This window comes from Thalassophryne amazonica, chromosome 9, assembly GCF_902500255.1.
Source record: "Thalassophryne amazonica chromosome 9, fThaAma1.1, whole genome shotgun sequence".
NCBI lineage: Eukaryota > Metazoa > Chordata > Actinopteri > Batrachoidiformes > Batrachoididae > Thalassophryne > Thalassophryne amazonica.
In genome coordinates this window covers 8,924,188-8,939,927 of record NC_047111.1, presented here as the reverse complement: position 1 = coordinate 8,939,927, position 15,740 = coordinate 8,924,188, and the positions used below count along the sequence as shown (strand labels likewise).

At 48.6% G+C, this 15,740-nt stretch overlaps 1 protein-coding gene across 1 annotated transcript in view; it reads right to left on the bottom strand.

Moving 5' to 3' along the window:
* Positions 1-11,358: 11,358 nt before the first annotated feature.
* pwwp2a (PWWP domain containing 2A) overlaps positions 11,359-15,740 on the bottom strand; it is a 60,953-nt gene continuing 56,571 nt past the window's right edge. Inside the window, exon 2 of the mRNA XM_034177546.1 lies at positions 11,359-15,380. Within this exon, the coding sequence (XP_034033437.1) occupies positions 13,481-15,380 (1,900 nt within the window). The 3' untranslated portion in view covers positions 11,359-13,480. The remainder of the gene's footprint in view (positions 15,381-15,740) is intronic.

Genomic DNA, 15,740 nt, shown 5'->3' with positions numbered 1-15,740 from the left:
TAATGACGTCTTGCGGGACTTCCTGCATCGGTTTGTCTTCGTATATCTGGACGATATACTCATCTTTTCTCCAGATCCTGAGACCCATGTCAAGCATGTACGTCAGGTCCTGCAGCAGTTGTTGGAGAACCAGCTGTTTGTGAAGGGCAAGAAGTGTGAGTTCCACCGCACTTCTTTGTCCTTCCTGGGGTTCATAATCTCCTCCAACTCCGTCGCCCCTGATCCGGCCAAGGTTGCGGCGGTGAGAGATTGGCCCCAACCTACAAACCGTAGGAAACTGCAACAGTTCCTCGGTTTTGCAAATTTCTACCGGAGGTTCATCAAGGGCTACAGTCAGGTAGTTAGCCCCCTGACAGCCACAAACCATAGGAAACTGCAACAGTTCCTCGGTTTTGCAAATTTCTACCGGAGGTTCATCAAGGGCTACAGTCAGGTAGTTAGCCCCCTGACAGCCCTGACCTCCACAAAAGTCCCCTTCACCTGGTCGGATCGGTGCGAAGCCGCGTTTAGGGAGTTGAAAGGCCGGTTCTCGACTGCACCAGTTCTGGTGCAGCCCGATCCCAATCGCCAGTTTATAGATGAAGTGGACGCCTCTGACTCAGGGATAGGAGCCGTGCTATCCCAGAGCGGGGAGTCCGACAAGATTCTCCATCCATGTGCCTGCTTTTCCCGCAGGTTGACCCCGGCTGAAAGGAACTATGACGTCGGCAATCGGGAACTTCTTGCGGTGAAGGAGGCTCTTGAGGAGTGGAGACACCTGTTGGAGGGAGCATCGGTACCATTTTCGGTTTTCACGGACCATCGGAACCTGGAGTACATTTGGACCGCCAGGCGTCTGAACCCCAGGCAAGCCCGCTGGTCACTGTTCTTCGGGCGTTTTGACTTTTGGATCACCTACCGCCCCGGGACGAAGAACCAATGATCTGACGCCTTGTCCTGGGTGCACGAAGAGGAGGTGAAGACCGAGCTGTCAGACCTGACGGAAAGCATCATCCCCGAGCCAACTGTCATGGCCACCCTCACCTGGGACATGGAGAAGACCGTCCGGGAGGCCCTGACACGGAGCCCGGACCCGGGGACAAGTCCGAAGGACAAGTTGTACGTCCAACCAGAGGCCAGGGCTGCGGTCCTAGACTTCTGTCACGGTTCCAAGCTCTGTCACCCAGGGGTGCGAAGGACCGTGGCAGTGGTCCGGCAGCGCTTCTGGTGGGCGTCTATGGAAGCCGACATCCGGGAGTATGTCCAGGCCTGCACCACCTGTGCCAGGCGCAAAGCCAACCACCACAAGGCCCAAGGCCTCCTCCAGCCTCTGCCCGTGCCTCATCGCCCCTGGTCTCACATCGGTCTGGACTTTGTCATGGGTCTCCCGCCGTCCCAGGGCATGACTACCATCCTCACGATAGTGGACCGGTTCTCCAAGGCGGCCCACTTCGTGGCCCTCCCGAAGCTCCCGATGGCCCAGGAGACTGTAGACCTCTTGGTCCACCACGTCGTGCGTCTGCATGGGATTCCATCGGATATAGTCTCAGACCGTGGTCCTCAGTTCTCCTCTCAGGTCTGGAGGAGTTTCTACAGGGAACTGGGGGCCACCGTGAGTCTCTCGTCCGGGTACCATCCTCAGACGAACGGACAGGCAGAGCGGGCAAACCAGGACTTGGAGCAGGCCCTCCGCTGTGTGACCTCGGTGCACCAGACGGCCTGAAGTAACCATCTGGCCTGGATCGAGTACGCTCATAATAGCCAAGTATCGTCTGCTACCGGCCTCTCCCCGTTTGAGGTGTGTTTGGGGTACCAGCCCCTATTGTTCCCGCTAGTGGAGGGAGAGGTCGGGGTGCCCTCGGTCCAGGCCCATCTGAGAAGGTGCCGTCGGGTGTGGCGTACCGCCCGCTCTGCCCTGCTCAAAGCCCAGACGAGGGCCAAGAACCATGCAGACCGCCGGCGTGCCCCGGCCCCTACGTATCAGCCTGGGCAGGAGGTTTGGCTTTCCACAAAAGACATTCCCCTGCAAGTGGAATCCCAGAAGTTAAAGGACAGATACATTGGACCTTTCACCATACTCAAAATCCTCAGTCCAGCCGCAGTGAAGCTGAAGCTGCCAGCTTCGCTGCGGATCCACCCGGTTTTCCATGTGTCACGCATCAAACCTCACCACATTTCACCCCTCTGTACCCCCGGACTGGCGCTGGCTCCTGCCCGGATCATCGACGGGGAGCCGGCTTGGACCGTGCGCCGGCTCCTGGACGTCTGTCGGAAGGGCCGGGGGTTCCAGTATTTGGTGGACTGGGAAGGGTATGGACCCGAAGAACGCTCCTGGGTGAAAAGGAGCTTCATCCTGGACCCGGCCCTCCTGGCCGACTTCTACCGGTGGCACCCGGACAAGGGAGGGATCCTGTTGTGTGGGCCGCTGAAGAGGAGGTACTGCTGGCCCACCACCACCAGATGGTGCCCTGCTTGAAGTGCGGGCTTCAAGCACGAGAGGGCATCATAGCAACCGGGAGTGACAGCTGTCACTCATCATCAGCACCAGCTACCTTGGAGGTAATTCTCTGCTGTACTAAAAACTGTGTCATAGTCTGAACTCTTTTTGCAGCCGCTTTCCTGGGGTGTGCCTTATCTGCTGGATTGGCGTTTGGTGTGATCAGCGACGGCTTCGCTTCACACCCCAACCAGATAAGTGGTTAGACAGGAGCTGCACGAGTGTGTGATTGGAGGTGGAGGTGCTCCCTCCCAAAAGAACACAAACTGTGGGATTACTGAGTGTGCGTACTCACACTCACCTGTGCTGTTTTTGTTCTCTGCCAGCAGTGCCAGGTCTGACAGCTGGAGACTGTGGTCACCTGGGGACTCAGGACTTGGCGGCTCCGGTGTTCTTCAGATCCGTTGGCGGTGAGGGATCCGGCTCGGTTCTGGATGGGCATCTCCTATCCTCGCGCCTGCCCACGTCACCCAACGTGTAATTGACTGTAGTTCCAAACTTGTTATTGTCTGTATTCCGTTGTGCACAATTTACAACATTAAATTGTTACTGTTTAGCTTATCCATTGCCCGTTCATTTACGCCCCCTGTTGTGGGTCCGTGTTCCTACACTTTCACAACAAGGTCTGTTAGAAAAGTATCTGACCTTTTTATTTTTTTCCAAAAACCTGATGGATTTGAATCACGTGTGCTTGCATGAGCCAACCTTGAACCTTCGTACGCATGCGTGAATTTTTTCACGCCTGTCGATTGCGTCATTTGCTTGTAAGCAGCCTTTGTGTGAGAATGGGTGTAGCCTCTTGTCGTTTTTTCTTTGCAAGGAAAATGGCGGAACGACTGGAGCAGCGTGACTGCATCAAAGTTTGCCAGAAACTGGGCGACATCCAGGTGGAAACCATTTGGATTATTCAGACGGCTTTCGGTGACGATCCTCTGGGCATCACACAGATTAAGGAGCGGTACAACCGGTTTAAAGATGTCCGCACAACGGTGGAGAGTGTGCCACGCTCTGGTCGGCCATCAACATGCTGAAATGACCAGATCATTTCCAAAGTGTACGCTGTGGTGATACGGGACCGTCGTGTGACTATCCGAGAAGTTGTGGAAGAGGTGGACATCAGCACTTTTTTGGTTCATTCCATTGTGACAGAAGATTTTCCCATGAAAAGAGTTGCAACGAAATTCATCCCGATGGCTTTGGCATAAAGCTGATGGCGCAGCAAAAGTGCCTTTGTGTTGAAGCCTCCCAGGACACGTTGTGACATGCTCACCTCTTCAACCATTCAGAAGATTCAGACGGCTTTCGGTGGCTTTTCAGTTGTGTGACTATCTGAGAAATGACCAGATCATTTCCACTTTGGAAATGATCTGGTCATTTCAGCATGTTGATGGCTGACCGGAATGTGACGCGCTCTCCACTGTTGTGCGGCCATCTTTAAACCGGTTGTACCGCTCCTTAATCTGTGTGATAGTCTGAGGGAGAGAGAACTGCTCATGCGCAGTTGTGCGGGGGGCTGGCTTCTCGATAGGAATGACATCTCGTTGGGACACCTTATCTAAATTTGGGGGCTGTGAGTGAAATTTAGGACTAGTGGCTGGTGAGCCCTTTTGTAATTTCTCTGTTTTCCTGCTGATTTACTGCTGATGAATTTTACCTTAGGTTTTTTTTTCTTCCCCCAGCTGACTGATTCTGCTCTTTTTCACTCAGTCCGAGGTAAGAATGGCAGCTGGAACTGAACTGGAGGGCCCACGAACTGTGAGGTGGAACACCTAAGACGGGTGGTGCATGCTGCAGTCTGCGTTTCACAGGCCCACTGATGACGTGAAGAATGCTTGATGGCCCCTGCCTGTGGTTATGACGCCTGTGTGGACTTTTTCCTGTGTGGACCATTTATCATCCACGTAAAATCCTTAGAAGATTGCCTTGCATCAGTGAGAAGCTGGATGTCAAGAAACTTCCTACTTTTAAACTTTAATAAGACTGAAATGATGGTTCTTGATCCAGTAAGACATCAGCATCAGTTTGACCAGTTAATGCTTAGCCTAGGCTCATGTGTCATACATCACACTGACAATGTGAGGAACCTTGAGGTAATTTTTGATCCGTTGTCCTTTGACCTCCACATTAGAGATATTACGAGGACTGCTTTCTTTCAACTGTGACATATAGTGAAGATTTGTCCCATCCTGTCTATGGCTGATGCTGAGACCCTGATTCATGCATTTATCTCTTCTAGATTGGACTACTGCAATGTTCTGTTTTCTGGTTTACTGTAGTCCAGCATTATGTCCAGTCTGTTCTGTGGAATGATCACCCTGCATCAATTAAACAGTCAGATTCTGTAGAGGCTTTCAATCCAGACTTAAGACGCACTTATTTTCCATTTCATATGGCTAGCATACTGGCACAGTATGTTACTATGCATTTTACTCTTTCTTGTATTTTTGTTTTGTAATTTGTGTCTGTATCATGGCCCAAGCAGAGGGTCGCCCCTTTGAGTCTCGTCTGCTTGAGGTTTCTTCCTCAAATCATCACGGGGTGTTTTTTCTTACCACTGTTGCCTGTGTGCTTCCTCTAGGGTTTGGTAAGGTTAGACCTTGTGTGAAGCGCCTCGAGGCAGCCTTGTTGCGATTTGGTGCTGTGTAAATGAAATTTAAAAAATGCTCCACACAGATTTACCATAAAGTGCCAGACTGTATTTGTCTGTAATTGATGTCAATAAAGTTCAAGACATTTTGACATAGTGATGCTGAAAAACTAATTCATGCATTTATTTCCTCTAGGCTGGACTATTGTAATTCATTATTATCAGGTTGTCCTAAAAGTTCCCTAAAAAGCCTTCAGTTAATTCAAAATGCTGCAGCTAGAGTACTGACGGGGACTAGAAGGAGAGAGCATATCTCACCCATATTGGCCTCTCTTCATTGGCTTCCTGTTAATTCTAGAATAGAATTTAAAATTCTTCTTACTTATAAGGTTTTGAATAATCAGGTCCCATCTTATCTTAGGGACCTCGTAGTACCATATCACCCCAATAGAGCGCTTCGCTCTCAGACTGCAGGCTTACTTGTAGTTCCTAGGGTTTGTAAGAGTAGAATGGGAGGCAGAGCCTTCAGCTTTCAGGCTCCTCTCCTGTGGAACCAGCTCCCAATTCAGATCAGGGAGACAGACACCCTCTCTACTTTTAAGATTAGGCTTAAAACTTTCCTTTTTGCTAAAGCTTATAGTTAGGGCTGGATCAGGTGACCCTGAACCATCCCTTAGTTATGCTGCTATAGACGTAGACTGCTGGGGGGTTCCCATGATGCACTGTTTCTTTCTCTTTTTGCTCTGTATGCACCACTCTGCATTTAATCATTAGTGATCGATCTCTGCTCCCCTCCACAGCATGTCTTTTTCCTGGTTCTCTCCCTCAGCCCCAACCAGTCCCAGCAGAAGACTGCCCCTCCCTGAGCCTGGTTCTGCTGGAGGTTTCTTCCTGTTAAAAGGGAGTTTTTCCTTCCCACTGTAGCCAAGTGCTTGCTCACAAGGGGTCGTTTTGACCGTTGGGGTTTTACATAATTATTGTATGGCCTTGCCTTACAATATAAAGCGCCTTGGGGCAACTGTTTGTTGTGATTTGGCGCTATATAAAAAAATTGATTGATTGATTGACTGTGTGCAGGGTGGGTGGAGTCTCAGAGGATGCAGGTGGCTTTGTCTCTACATCTGGATGGTCCTCTGTGCAGACTTCACCACCCGCTGCAGCGCTTTCTTACCCGCCCCCGTGCAGCCACCATACCACACAGGGAGGCAGCAGGACAGGACACTCTCCACTGCATAGCTGTAGAAGGCCCTGAGGACCTCGGTGTTCAGTCCGGCCCTTCCCAATTTCCTCAAACAATAGAGACGTTGGTAGGCTTTCTTGATGACAGCTGTGGTGTTGGTGTGCCAGGTGAGAGTGTTGGAGAGGTGGACTCCAAGATACCGGATGGAGGAGACGATCTCCACCGCTGCTCCATTGATGTAGAGGGGGGAGGGGGTGGTGGGGGCTGACCTGCGGAAGTCAACAACTATCTCCTTGGTCTTCTGGGTGTTGAGGATGAGGTTGTTGTCTCTGCACCACCGTGTCAGGTTCTCCACTTCTCACCTGTATGCTGTCTCGTCCCCTTGGCTAATGAGCCCAATCACTGCTGTATTGTCTGCAAACTTAACAAGATTATTCTTGTGCTGGGCTCTGCAGTCGAAGGTCATCAATGTGTACAGCAGTGGACTGAGCACACAACCCTGGGGTGAGCCAGCGCTCTGGATGATGGTGGAGGATGAGGTGGTGTTGATCCTGACACTCTGTTGCCTCCCAGTCAGGAAGTCCAGGATCCAGTCGCACAGTGCTGAGGGGGCTTGTAGTTCAGCCAGCTTGGACACCAGTTTCTGCGGGATGATGGTGTTGAACGCAGAAGTGAAGTCCAGGAACAGCAGCCTTGCATAGGAGTCCTTGTTCTCTGTGTGGGAGAGTGCCTGATGCAGCACGGTGGAGATGGCATCAGCTGTGGACCGGTTTTGCCTGTACGCGTACTGGTGCTCATCTACAGTCACATCGATGGTCTGCTTCAGGCGCCTCATCACCAGCCTCTCAAAGCACTTTGTGGTGATGAGGGTGAGTGCAACTGGCCTGTAGTTGTTGAGGCAGGATGGTGCAGAGGTCTTTGGCACCGGGATTATCCTTGATGTCTTGAGGCATGGCGGAACTCTGGCTTGGGACAGAGAGGTGTTGAATATATCCGCCAGAACCTCAGACAGCTGGTTTGCACAGTCTTTAAGGACCCTCTCTGGTATTTTGTCAGGGCCCGGGGCCTTGATCCTCTGCAGCACGTTCCTCACCTCAGCTGTAGTGATGTTGCTGACTGGGGGGTCTTTGGGGGAGGTCATTCAGTGAAAGTGAAGCTCGACTGGGTGCACAAATCAACGGGGTCATAGGTCATCCCGACCCACAGAACTGTCGATTTAATCGTGAGGACACAACACCGGAAGTGAACGACCCAAACTGCTCTCGCGCATGTGCGGCACCTCAGCCCCTGACATCAGGAGTTAGCGTACCATCTCTCTACTTCTATGGTGGAATGTTGAGATCTGTTTCTGAGATCAGAGCTGCTTTTACCTGCTGATCTGCTGCTTCATGGCCCCAGTTCCAGAATGAGATGGAACCCACCTGAAACATTCTGTTGTAGTTTAAATACGCTTTGAAGAGTCTGGCCTGCAAACAGATTTGCCATTTGAAATGCTGAGTCATGCTGCCTCTGAATCCGAACAGAGGACCTGGTGACTGAAATTCACCTCCTCCACCCACCACAGTGCAAAATCACTTGCAGCTCCAGACCATAGACTGCTCAATGATCTGACAGTCTTTGTGGATGATTTGTGAAACTGGGGAATATAAACTGCTGTTCCTGCCTTTCCTGAGACTGGATCTTTAGATGTATCTGTAAATATGTGCATCTTATCCGTATATTTCATTAGATAGAACTTTAATGATCCTGTGGGAAGACTCCCTCGGGAAACTGAGGTTCCAGCAGCATTGTCATCTGAAGGTACCACTGAATTACACCGTCCATCTTACTGTCCTTTGGCACTTTCACTATTTCAAAGTCTACTTGAAATGGGAAAAACAAGGAGGAGCAACAGACCATAGTACTACACAATTGTGTTAACTTAGACAAGCTTATTTTCCAAGTCTTGACTGTTTCCTACTCAACCAAAACTATTAGACGTAATCTTACCGTGGTCCCAATATGGGCTTCGAACAGATTTGGTAGGATGTGTCAGTCTGTGACCTGTAAATTCATCTAATATCCCATAGATAATTGGCAGCACCTCAAGGTCAAAGGTAATTCTCCAGCCTCTTTCTGAAGAGCTGGAATTGATGACATCTTGAAAGCTCCACCACATACACGGAGGGCCTGAGCTTAGAGCACATGTTCATACTTTGGCCTACCATTCATTACAATCTTTAAGCCTCGGGGCATTAAAAAAATTAAATAATTGCCACCTTTCGACAGGTTGTGCCCATTCGTGCCCTTCACCCAAGAAAAAAAATTCTATACACCCCCTGTTCAGAAGTAGGAGGAAGCTACACAAACACTGGAAGAACATGCAAGCTGCATACAGAAAAGACCAGGGAAGTGATCCCATGACCTTCCGAGGCCTCAATGCAAAACTCTAAGCTGTTTTAGAAACTCCAGATGGAGACCTTTTGTTGGGAGAGACGGGAGGACATAAAGAAGGAAAGGTAACAAGATTACACAGCCTGCAAATTTATAAAAAAAAAATATATATATATATATATATATATATATATATATATATATATATATATATATATCTCAATCTCTTAAAATATTAAGTATTAAATATTCTAAAAAAAAAATGCTGTCATGGAGTCCAGGATAGTTCAGAGATCACTGAACAGGATATGTTTACTTTAGAAATTTGGTAAATTCAGTCAAAGCTCACAGAGAGTTTGAATCAGCTTGATGTAAAATCATTTTTTTGAAGAATTCAGGCTGAGTTCACTATTCAATAATATTTATTTCCTCTACTTGATTTAGAAAACGTGGGTATATTTGTGTGAGGAGGCCAGAATGTTACTGAACAAACTGTTTTGCTGTAAAATCATGAGATTATTCTGTGAAACCATCACAATGTGATTTTATTGACATTTGATTTCTAGTCAGCTTTTTTTTGTGTGGCTGCTGCTGAAGTTCTTTCCAACTGTTTGTTTACCAAACATGTGACGTCTGCTGCCAGCGTGCTGCTGAGCAAATCCTCCTGAAACCGAACAGAAACCAAATGATGACACCAAAGAGTTCAACGGTTTATTTATAGACTTTAAACATCAGGAAAAAAAAATGTACACTGGTGAAATTCTTTCATGGTTTCAGTTTTTGTCTGTGAAACACATCTGATCTGCTAACAGACAGTAAAAACAGTCTGACAGCTGAGACCTGTCCGCCTGTCAGTTGGAAAACGGAGGTCGAGGGTCCGAGCCAACATACGAAGAGCGTCAGACACTAAGAGAGAAACTTTCCCAAGGAAGCAGAATCCTGGAGAATTCTAACGGGAAAAGCCGGACAACATCCAAACATCTGACAGAAAACTGTATGAAAACCGCATGAGGTCCAACATGGTGTCAGTCTGAACTGGTCTCCACAGGTCCACAGACACAAATTTCAAAAATTAGAGACCTGGATGAGATGGAAACGACTGATCTGCTATGGCGACCCCTGAGGGGAGCAGCCAAAAGAAGAAGAACAGATCTGTTCTCAAAGTAACAGGATCTGCTCCAAAATGTCCCGAACGCACCACAGTTAAAACCCAGAGAGATCAAATTAAATTAACATGCAGCAATTGAACATTCAGCAACAAATGACGAAACAAGAGTTAATTCATCAAATTACCAAGTAGACATTTCCTTCCCTCCTGTGTCCACAAGAGGGCGCTCACACAGACTTTCTATCCTGGACACAGTGCAACTACATCTGGATGAACTCAATGCATGAAGAGGCAGAGTGTGGGTGGTTCAGTTTGTGAGGAAAGCCACCTGAACACACCTTTCTTCAAGTCTGAACAAGCTAAGCTAGCAGGCTAGCCTCGGTTCAGGTGTTTATTAAATCATATTTTTGGGGGCAGTACAGTTGTTCTACTAACAGTTTAGTTTGTTGTGGACATTAAAAGTTATGAGCTGCTTATTTTCTCAGTAATTGTGCATTAATGGGGTTATTGGATCAGGCTACCGATAGCCACTAAAAGTGCTAACACTGTTAGCATACAACAAGAATTTCATTCAATGGGAATATTGCAGCAAGGACATCTTTGAAGATCCATAAGGATGTTTCACCGCACAAGCCATATTATTCCAGGTGTTTGTAATAAAACACTCCAAAACAACAGACACAATAACAACACAACAGCTAGCAGCTGCAGCGAGCGGACAACGAGCTAAAGACGTTACAACAATCGGGATCGGTTCAGCCACTGTCACACAAGTACACCTCCAATTATACCTAAATTTACGGCTAAAATAGAGTGACCAACAGTCCTGTTTTCCCAGGACATATGTTTTCACACCCTGTCCTGCCCATCCTGTTTTTTTTTTTTAGAAAGTGATGAAAATGTCCTGGTTTTCATTGGGTCATTAAATTGACTGGCATTAAGGCACTCTGCTGCATGTGACCTAACCCCTGAGAGGCTGCCATGTAGGCGGCTCTCTTTCCACTCACATCGAGCCAGCAGTCACTTCTGCCCGCAAAATGCCGAAACCCAAGTGCACGTTTACAGACGAGTTGCAGAAAAAATTCCCCACTTACCATCCCTGTCCTGACAAGTGGGAGGCTTTGTGCAGGGGTGCCAAAAAGGGGAGAATAAGGAGAAGGATTCTAGGGACCCATGATTGACAGGGGCCCAGAAAGGCCCCTAATATTATTATAATACTGGCAAAATAATATTTTTGGGGGGCAGTAAGATTTCCATTCATGGGGCCCAAAATCCCTGGCAGCACCCTGGGCTGAGTGCACTGTGTGCAAACCTGACACATATGTTTTGGTGTCCAGTGGGGGTGCCAGTGTTCTTAAAGCTCACACGGACACCAAAAAAACAAAAACAAAGAGGTATTATTTTAGGCATAATGAAACATAAAGCAAAGCAAAACATAAAGCAGTCTGGATCAGATCCAGATCAAACTTTGTCAGGTGATAAAGGATACCATCCTACATAACACTCTCAAATATGAAATAAATTCAATCTTTTTTGACAGAGTTCTGCATTTGTGAAAATTCATTCAATGTTAAAGAATAGGAATTTTCCCAATTTTCCAAAATTTTTCCTGACTTTGACCTTTTGCGGTATGGCAACACCCTGCCATCAGGGTGAATGTGAGGCATTATTGTAAAGCGCTTTGAGCGTCTGATGCGGATGGTAAAGCGCTATATAAATGCAGTCCATTTACCATTTTACCTTGAAAATTGAATATGTTCTTGCTTATCAAGGTATGAATCCTCTTTCAAAATTTCATAACAATATATGAAAAATTGCGGGCTACCAGCTGCTCACAGACATTGACGGAGATAATGAAGTTGAAACAAACCAACCAGACGTTCTTGTGGTGTATGTTTTGTTGCTTTTTAATGTCTGGCGCCTGGATGTTCAGAGCCCAGAAGTAATTATTAACAGAAATCAAAATGTGTGCAGACAGTCATCAATCAGGAGGAAATGGAAACACTGTAGCGCTGTTCAGTAAATCTGTCTGGAGGCAGAATTTCATGCCTCAGGCTGCGACAAGACAAACTGTCCGTTGTGCTGTAAAATTCTCATTTCTAAATGGTTACTGAAATATTTAACAAAAACTACATCAAAACTGACTTTAATAATCATCTTTAAATCTGGACTGATTACTTTTTCAGATCTTTGAAACTCTTCCTGAATAATTTTTTCCTAATGGATTAGGATGTTTAACATTAGGTGGCACTGTGTAAAGGTGCCACTGTCACCATGGGCTCGACCGCTGAATGGAACCAGAGCCCACTTGATTTGTTTCTAACATCTTTCACAGTGACGCTCCTCTAGCTTGAGTTAGCATGCTACCATCTCTGTACGAGTTCTTTAAATCACTTCAGAGGTGTGACCTGGTTACAAAAATGGAGTTTTTGGATTAAGACTTTTTTACAAAATATGAGGAAAAATGGCGAAGAGATTAGCGCTTTACAGAAATACTGCTGTTTGGCAGGTATTTCGTCATGTTGGATCATTTTGCTCAAGCGAGCTACCAGCTGACATCGCCATGTCTTGTCACTCAGTATTTGCAGAAAACGGACTATTTTAGCCCTGCCTACCTGGCAGCATAGCGACTGTTGTCTTGGTGTTGCAAAACGCACGCTATAATTGAAAATGAAAGGCAGCTTGTCACTTTGTCTCCTTCCCCAGACACGGCGTCCCAATGGAACTCTAAATGGACTGCATTTATATAGCACTTTTTAATGATGTCAGTGTGTTGCCATGCACGGCACTCACTACGCACCTGGAGCAACTAGAGGACTAAGGACCTTGCCCAGGGGGCTCTTAGCGAATTTCCGGTCTGGCTGGGTTTTGAACTGAGGATCCACTGGTCTGAAGCCCAACGCTTAACCACTAAGCCATCACCTCTCCTAATGGAAGGAAAAGTTTGCATTATAAGAGCACTGTGCACTTAGACCACAGCGCGGCAAGCACTGCACAAAGACGATTCTTACTGAAACACACTTTTTTAAACCAATGTCACAATTACGACTGAGATGTGATTAACTGCATAGCAATCAGATGATGTGACAATTAAAAACTGAGGCTTAAATAAACTTAATATACATGACTGAGGTGCGGGTGGGGGGGGGGGTAGCACACGCTGCTATGGAAATGTTACACACTCATGTTGGACTGGACTGCATCAACCCTTCAAATGCTTGACATTATTCCAAACAAGCTGCGCTCACGACAACAAACCAAAGACATGGAACCTGAACATGCAGAAGGTGCTAGAACTGGATACGGACTCACTGGTGACACCTTCTGGGACCCCCAGCCTCAGTTTGTTCTCAGCAGACAGAATTCAAATGCCTGCACGTGTTCAGAAGTGTTGTCGTTAAACGTTAGTGGAGGACGTGGCGGCTCGTCAGCAGATTTCAAGAAAATATATTTACATGCATGATTGCATTTGTATGAAGATGCAGGGAATCAGCAGATAGTGTTGCTGATGGAATCCCGCCCTCCAATCACCAGTGACATTAACACTCTTGCAAACACTTACAGGAAGCTCCGCCCCCTCCGCCCTCCATCAAACATGCATCCGTCCGTATCCAGCGGCCACCTGACAGACAGACAGGACTCAGTCTGACAAGAGGGAGGGCCTAGCGCCTCCTCCCTGTAGTCGGGGTTGGGGTCAGAGGTGGGCGGGAACTGTTGGCAGTGCCAGAGACAAACCTGAGCGCACAGACTCACATGCTACGTCTCAAACTGTGTGAGCAACGCTCGCACCTCAGGTGTGAGCTGCTTGGCAGCGCTGGCAGCCTCAGCAATGGCACGACGGTATGGGCCCTTCCTCTTCCTGTCGAAGCGAGACTGGAAGCTCTCCAAGAAGGGTGAAAGCTGGACAAGCGGCAGGAACGAGGTGGTGGGAGAGCCAAACCAAGAGACACGTGCCTCCTGCCGCACTGCCATGCCCGTGTCACCGCGGCGTGACAGAGTGATGTTCAGCACACGTGCCGGCCACCAGGGGAAGCCGTAGATCTTAGCCCACACAATGTCCCCCACACACACCACCCGGCCATCAGGGGCAGAGCACTTTGACACTGACTTGGAGAAGACAGAAGAAGAGGAGGAGGAAGAGGAGGAGGAAGAGGAAGAAGATGTGGAAGACTTTCGACGCCTCTTTAGTTCACCTCCATCATCCTTGTCCCGTGGGGTGGCAGCCTGCGTCTCCTCACCCGCCGTTTTAGGAGAGGGACTAGCTGACAAAGAAGAGGAGGTACAGTGACGCACTGTAGACGAGGAGGAAGGGGGAGCAGAGTGGGGAACAGGGGAGGAAGAGGAGGGTGGAAGAGGAAAGTCCCCAGGCGGAGGGAGGTCAAAGGTCTCTGTGGAGCTGCACTCTGAATGGGAGGAGTCTGAAGAGGAGGAAAGAGGGTCCATCAACTGTCCATCACTTACACACTGTTTCTGTTCCTGCTCAGGCCCCTCCTCCTCTCCATGTTCAACAGCAGCAGGGCAGAGGGCCTGCATTTCCATGGCAACAGTAGCTGCACATGAGGAGGAAGGAGTCGTTGCAGAATGGGACAAGGTCTGGGTGGAGTTTTCAGCAGGCTTTGGGTGCAATGAGTGGGCACTCTGTTTGGCAGCAGGGGAGGAGGAGCATGTTGTCTGGCTCTGCTTGCAAGGGGACAGGGAGCAGGCTGTCTGACTGTCATCGGTACGATACCTTTGGGGCTTCAGGCGTGTCCTTGGTGGAAGCGCAGTAGGGGCGGTTGAGGTCACGGAGACCGTGCCAAGATGCAGTAGGCGTCGGGTGAAGTGGACTTTCTGGGTGTGGTTCTTCAAAGCAGCGGCTCGGGTTACAGCCTTTGTGAGATTCTGGTTCTGGGTTGGGTGTTTGGGCTGGTGATGTGGAAGTGGTTGTGAGCCTCTGGCCAGTTTCTTCAGAACCTGTCGTGCTTTGGTATTATCCATGCAAGAACCTTTGGCCAGAACCTTTTTAGAGTTCAGCTTCAGACACATCCGGCCAGATGAAGGTGATGAGGATGTCGACGAGGACAAGACACCTCTCAGGACACGGTGAGAGGACGGCTGTGATGCGGCCGACACACGTATTCCTGATGATGAGCGTCTGTCCGTTGCGCTTCGACCTGCCTTGTCATGGTCGTTCCTCAGCCTTTTGACTTCAGACGACATTGGTCCTTCTGCTAATCTCCGCCTGCGTGGTGTTTCCTCACTCCGCAGGTCACATGATCCCCGCCGGGCGTCCCGATACACACTTGTCCCTACCACACCTTTGCATTTGTCACAAAGCACTTGACGAGGACGAAGCTTGATGGCATTCATAATGGACGTTGGCTCTTCACAGCGGTAGCGACGCTTTGGCCTTTTGATCTTTCGTGGCGGTGGCTGAGGTAAGGCCTGGTTGTAGCTGTCCCTGATGAACAAAGGAGGGGGGTATGGTGCACCCTCCTGGAACAGTGGTGGAGGTTTTGAAGCCCAGGAGTGAGGAGGTAGGGGTGGAGACAGAAGGTTTAAGGTGACATCTTCCTGCTTTGTATCTACTTCATTCTGTGACTGCATAGACGGTTGAGCCTGTTCCCTGTAGTCCCGCCTGGGAAACACTGTGATGGGAATCCCATACGGTCCAAACCTGTGAGACACACACACACACACACACACACACACACACACACACACACACACACACACACACACACACACACACACACACACACACACACAAAATGAGAAACAAGTAAACAAATAAACAAACGCGGGGTCCATACCAGTTCACGGTAAATGGACTGCATTTATACGCCACTTTTTGTCTATATGTGGCCCTGCCACAGACTGAACCCTGACTCACGCCCTATGACTGCTGGGATAGGCTTCACCCCCCCGGAGACCCTTACTTGGTGTAAGCAGGGATAGACAATAGATGAGGTGATAGTCTACTGGTCAAGCGGTGAGCTTCAGACCAGAGGATCTTCAGTTCAAACCCCATCAGGCT